The sequence below is a fragment of the Carex rostrata genome, chromosome 23 (genome assembly GCF_964058835.1).
Source record: "Carex rostrata chromosome 23, lpCarRost1.2, whole genome shotgun sequence".
Classification (NCBI taxonomy): Eukaryota; Viridiplantae; Streptophyta; class Magnoliopsida; order Poales; family Cyperaceae; genus Carex; species Carex rostrata.
The window spans coordinates 3,664,206-3,670,205 of NC_135940.1; the positions used below are offsets into that span (position 1 = coordinate 3,664,206).

The 6,000-nt window shown below is 34.3% G+C and overlaps 1 protein-coding gene across 1 annotated transcript; it reads right to left on the reverse strand.

Moving 5' to 3' along the window:
• Nucleotides 1–1,428: 1,428 nt before the first annotated feature.
• LOC144574505 (uncharacterized) lies at nucleotides 1,429–4,225 on the reverse strand. The gene is made up of 3 exons (XM_078324466.1): nucleotides 3,701–4,225; nucleotides 3,294–3,443; nucleotides 1,429–3,186 (listed from the first exon to the last, which is right to left on the reverse strand). Exons 1-3 carry the CDS (start codon nucleotides 3,974–3,976, stop codon nucleotides 1,483–1,485), a joined length of 2,130 nt encoding a protein of 709 aa, XP_078180592.1. The 5' UTR covers nucleotides 3,977–4,225; the 3' UTR covers nucleotides 1,429–1,482.
• Nucleotides 4,226–6,000: the final 1,775 nt, after the last annotated feature.

Consider the following 6,000-nt stretch of genomic DNA (forward strand, 5'->3'; position numbering starts at 1 on the left):
GAGAACATATTTTTGTGTGTGCTTTAGGATTCGTACCAATGTACTTGAACGGTTGAGATTTTTGGGTATTCCATTTCTTCTCCAGGAAGTAACAAAGAGAGAGGATGCATGGGGCCCGTTGGTAAGAGAAAGAGAAAGGTAATGGCATTAAATGCCGAAAATAGAGAGAGGAGCCAATCTCGTTCTTTAGACAGAAAGAACAAAAAGGAATTCAAAACTAAGAGAGAGGGATGAGATGAGGTGGGATATATGTTCTCTCTTCCTATATCGGGTTCTTTTGTTTTCTTTATTATGATTAATGTATTATTGTTCGGGAGTGAGTCTATGGTAATATGCATATCACGATTTGGCACCGTGCTACGGTTCTATATTCGAGTTTTCAAATTCTAACTGTCGATCCGAACCGTTCATCTTGTTTTCCATATTGATATGTGTTTGGAGACCAAATTTTACATTTTTTGAAATTTTTTTACTATTTTTTTAGATTTATTGAAAATCACTGTTTTTGGATGGTCCAGAATTTTCAGATCATGTGATTTTCTAAATATCTAAAAAAATAGTAAAAAAATTTCAAAAAATGTAAAATTTGGTCTCCAGACACATATTAATATGGAGAACAAGATGAACGGTTCGGATCGACCGTTAGGATTTAAAAACTTAAATATAGAGCCGTAGCACAGTAACAACCCGTGATATGCATATTACCATAGACTCACTCATTGTTCGGTTATAAAGTATGGTTGAATTCCCAAATTTATTTCAATCAACATGTTTCTTGACTATCTATTCGTGGTTAATTATTTTCCTTTAACTACACTATATTTAAAACTAAAATTCTTAATCATTTTGATATTTAATTATTCTACAAATCAATAGTATTATAGTAAATTTTTAATACAAAATTTTAGATTCGTTTTTTTAAAATTAATCAGATAACTTTGATCGATCATTAACTTAGCTAGAAAATTTTATTTAGTGTAGGGATCAGTTTAGCAATTAATCACGTTTTAAAATTTCGGAATATAACAATATCCATGAAATAAAAAACATAACAATTTAAATTCAAATTAAACTTAAAACTCTTAAATATCCTCAGATTGGGTAGAAATAAAGAGTGCTTTAAACGTGAGGGGGAGGAGTAAATAGAAAGAGAAGTTATGTAAAAATGTAAAAACGTAGATTTGAGGCCGGGTCCGGATATAAACGGGTTATTAAGAGTAAACTCATGACCCGACCTAAAGTAACGGGTTTGTCAAAATCCAACCTGTACCCGACCCAGTAATATCTCAATCCAGTAAAATACAGGCCCGGTCGGACGGGTCAGACGGGTCGGGTGGGTCGACAGTATTTTTGCACACCCCTACTGACAGTTAACAATTCATCAAGCAAAATAAGAAAAGAAAAAAAGAAAAATGAAGATGAACCACACTGACACTTGAGTAATTCTCGATTCTGGACACTGGAGTTACATAGTGTTTTATATCAATCCATGACACAAGGAGCTACATAGTGGAACTCAATCTGCAACCGTTGATGAATCGTGTATTCTCGGATCGATCCCATCCGCATCTCCACTTGCAATTGTCTGACCGGCAGTGAAGCTAAGAACCCCTTTATGTATTCTCTGCATGAATCTATCCCTTCGCTAATCGCCTCTTTGCAACTGACTGCCTCGTTTTTCTCTTCTTCATCTCTCTCAATTTCTTCATTTGAGGATGATTTCGATTCCGAAGTAATCTCGTTATGTGAAACGACTGTTTTTGCCAAATCTGGGTTAATTTTTTCATGATTAATTTCTTCTTGAATTTTACAGGGTTTTTCTTCCTCACAAGTGACCTCTTTATGGGAATCATTCTCTTGTGCATTGCAATTTGCATCTTTGGTCGACACCGGAGAAGACTTGGCGCTCCGTTCACTGCTTGTGTGTGTAGATGTACTGGTTTTGTGTTTATAGATTATGCTATCATTGTCGAATTTTAAAATATATGCTTGGTTGCAACCCTCAAACAATCTCTCCCCAAATGTATCAATCAAGTAGATGGCATTTCTTTCGATCTTTACGACAAAAAAATGATCGTTCCAGCTACAAATGTACACTTGGTATTCCATCTTAATACCGTCACGCAAAATTTGATCCCAAATGGAATCAAAAGACATTACTCCTTCCAAAATCTCGGTGCCTTCTTGCAACTCATCCATCCCGAGAAACCCGACATATGATAAGCCAACCACCTCAGTCAACGGCATGATCTCTTCATCTAATACCGTTTCGAGATCAAAATGTTGATCAGAGAACCTTTCTCTAAGGTTCTGATCTTGACAAAGTTCTCTCCAAATTAACGATCCCTCACGCACCAATTGATCCAGCTGGCACCGTAATGGTAGAATGCCTGGGTTTTTGTGCAACCAATCAGCTATCACCACTGCCAATACTGTGCATGCGCTTCCACCAGACGCCTTCTCACTTCTTTGATCGATTGTTGCTAGAAATACATCGGTCACGAGCTCGAGTTCCCTATCTCGGCTGAACATACTTCTCTTCTCCCAATTGCCAATCTCAAAAGGTTCATCTTCACCAAATCCGAAAATGCGAAACATTTCTTCAGGATGGACCTTATTGCTTCTTGGATTCCCCAAAATGAGAGAGATGTTCGATTCCTTGTGCCTCTGTATGTCGATGTCGTCCCCGCCTATGTCAGAACATGACTTGTTCAACAACGGCACACCTTTCGGTTGTTCATCTCTCTTAGAACTAAGCACTCTAGAGAGGAGTCTCTTAATTGTATATTGGTTTTGCTCCTCTTGCTTCTCAATGGGAGATAAGTCCGGGCTTAGCGAAAGATCACTTCCATACAACGCAATGTCGTCGAGATCATCTTCTTCTTCTTCTTTATACTCAAATTGATTGATGAGAAAGTTACATAGTTGTAGGTTTTTGTAACTAGGCTCAGGTTCACCTTCGGATGATGAGCAGTCGATTGCTGGATTTCTCAACCGAGAACTAGAAGCAAAATTTTCTCTGTTGGTGATGCTATAACTTCTTTCTCTTAATGTCGACCTGCCATTTTGAAAACTCGGGACGCAACTGTCGACACCAGAGCATGAACATAAAAGCGAGCTGGTAGTTCTTTTGAATGAAAATTTGCTTCTTCGATCGGCTGGAAGCTCAGTAACTTGTACAGTAGCCTGTTTATATATTATATAAATAAGATGAGGTATATGTTAATTTTCCAAAACAAGCTCGTATATTTTTTTTTCTAATGAGAAGTATATTTTGTGTTTAGTAGATTTACCTCAAGAATAACAGTAGTTGGTTTTCCTCCAATTTTGCATTCCAGAGGAATTCTAACGGTTCTTTTGATACCCATTACGAGATCATTTGTGATATCAAATTTCGCCTTTGGCGCAATAAATGATTTCACACTCGAATCTTTTTTGCCATTCTATTCAAAATATAACAAAGTAAAAACATTATATTGCAAAAAAAGAAAGATTTAGAATTTCCAAGATAAAAAATGAGAAATGATGGAGCATAATAACCAGTACCTTATTGAAGAATTATTTCTGTAGTTAATTTTTTTTCAACTTCTAGATTTGTCAATTAATATTTTATAGCTTCATATAATGTCAATGAGCAAACATAATGTAGCAAGCAACTTAAACAAATGAATCAGAACATGACAAAAATAATCAAACTTACTCCAACTCTTAGATGGAGAAACCAACTTTTGTATCCTACTGGCTTGATCCTCTGGAGCTTGACAGTGTGATCGAATTCTTGGCTCCAACGGACGATTCCATCGGCTTGAACAGGCTTCACAGATGTACGGTTTTCCTTTGCATTATTTCCGAGATACCTCGTCTTCCTTTGGCTTCCAATCCACTTTATTTTGATCATCAAAGGGTAGCCTTCTTCTACCCCAGAGACATTCAAATTCTCCAAATGATTGATAGTAAGTCTAACACTAGCTTTCATCTTGCCTAATTGTAGTTTGTTTTTGTTTTCTACCTTGACATGGCCATTTGTTTGCTATTTCTTCTCATTTAGTGTTTGTTTGTATGAGAAGAACAGAAAGAGAGGTTTTGGGGGAAGGGGGTTACAATAGGGGTAGTTGGGGTGAACTTTGGCAATATATCCAAATATAATAATGTGTATTTTATTGGATTATTTTGGACTTGCTCAAAGCCTGAAAAAGTATTTTCTTTATCTATTTTTTTTAATTGCTTTTCTTAGTCCTCGTTTATCCGCTCCTAATTGTAGTTTATTTAATTTTGTTTTGTACCTTGAGATGGCCATTTGTTTGTCTGTCTGTTGTCTGAGAAGAACAGAAGGGGAGGTTTTTTTTTTTTTTTTTTTGGGGGGGGGGGGGGTGTATACAATATGGGCAGTTGGGGTCAACTTTGCTAAAGTAACCAAATATTATAATGTGTTCTTTTCTTGGAATTTTTTTTGGGACTTGATCAATGCCTGAAAAAAGCCTTGTCTTCATCTATTTTTTTTAATTTCCTAGTCATCTTTTATCCACTCCTATTAATAATATTTTTGAGTTGTCAAAAAATAAATAATTTATTTATATTTTCAAAGAGTCTGGAAGAAGCACTAAAGAATTCAGTATTCTTTCAGAAATGATGATTTGTCAATATGTCATTGGTTGCCCGAGAGGAAATTAGTAAACCGTTAAACGTCAATTGTGTATTATTTACTATTATACGATTGACTAATGAAGCTCTGACATTGTATCTTAGTTTGGGTGTTTTTAATTAGATGATAATGTTGCTTTCGGTTATAATTAATGAAACCTGGAACCGTGATCATCATATTGTGTATATATTTCAATTGTCTGTTCTTTAAAAAAAGAAAAAAAATATTTATTGCACATCTTGCTTGCACCTGCTAGGCGTTGACCGTATTGTTTTGGAGTTGGTTAAAATATTTCGTCAAAAAATAATTAATTAAAACACCTTTTCTTTTCTGGTTTGTTAATTAATCGGAAACTCCAATAATTAATGCATTACAAATAAAACAGAATAAAAATAGAGCTCTACGCTGGATATTTCCTCCTTTTGTAAAATGATATGATGATAAGGGCGGACTCACGATTTTCGTCAGGGGTAAAAAAATATCGAATCGGATTTAAATCCATTAACTAATTAGGTACTCAATAAAACTTTAACTTGTACTTTCTAATACTTTGAATTGTAATTTCTGATTCTCTAACCTATAATTCTAATTATCAATCATAATTAAAGAAATTTATTTTAATTTTAAGTCTAAATTTAACCCGAATTACAATTCAAACATTCAGAGGGGGCCAAAAAATTTCAGAGAGGAGCAAAGTCAATCAATCGAAACATCTCGAACTCCACTAAAACTCAAAATCCAAAGAAAGCAGCTGCTCCCACTGGACTGTAGATCTACCACTGATGATGATGATAATAAAACAAAAGAAATAGAAAAACAATTGTTAACTTTTGTGTTGAAAAATTCTCTTTCTTGAGAAATTGAATGATCTCAGAGGACAAAAAAAAAGTTTGACTTCTTTTGTCTAGAAGTTTATAATATATATTGCAAAACGACCAAAGATGGTGCAAAAGCCAAACAATTTTGTATCTAGCTAGTACTGCCAAATATAAAGAAATCGAGAAAACAAACTTTTTTATGCATCCATTGGCAATGATTCTAGGCAGAAATTCTTCATAATTAATTTGGAAGACATTAGATCTATGGTGATGTTTGGTTGTTCCTCAAAAGTTTAAAAGAGAGTTAAGTTACTTTCAAGTTACGCCGCAACTTATAATATAATATCCGGTATAATTTTAAAATTTAAGCCACGACAGCAAAAATAATAAAATAATAATAATACCACTGATATTAATAATGATAACAATAATAACAACAACATGATAAGTATGATCATAATAGTAAATATATAATATTAATAGTAATACTAATAACAATAATATTGATAAAATAATGATGATGATGATGATGATGATGAT

Coding starts and splice junctions, on each gene's coding strand:
- LOC144574505 (XM_078324466.1), bottom strand. CDS start 3,976: ATGAAAGCTAGTGTTAGACTTACTATCAATCATTTGGAGAATTTGAAT. Junction 3,444..3,700: donor TTCTCCATCTAAGAGTTGGA/GTAAGTTTGATT, acceptor TATTTTGAATAG/AATGGCAAAAAAGATTCGAG. Junction 3,187..3,293: donor CAACTACTGTTATTCTTGAG/GTAAATCTACTA, acceptor ATATATAAACAG/GCTACTGTACAAGTTACTGA.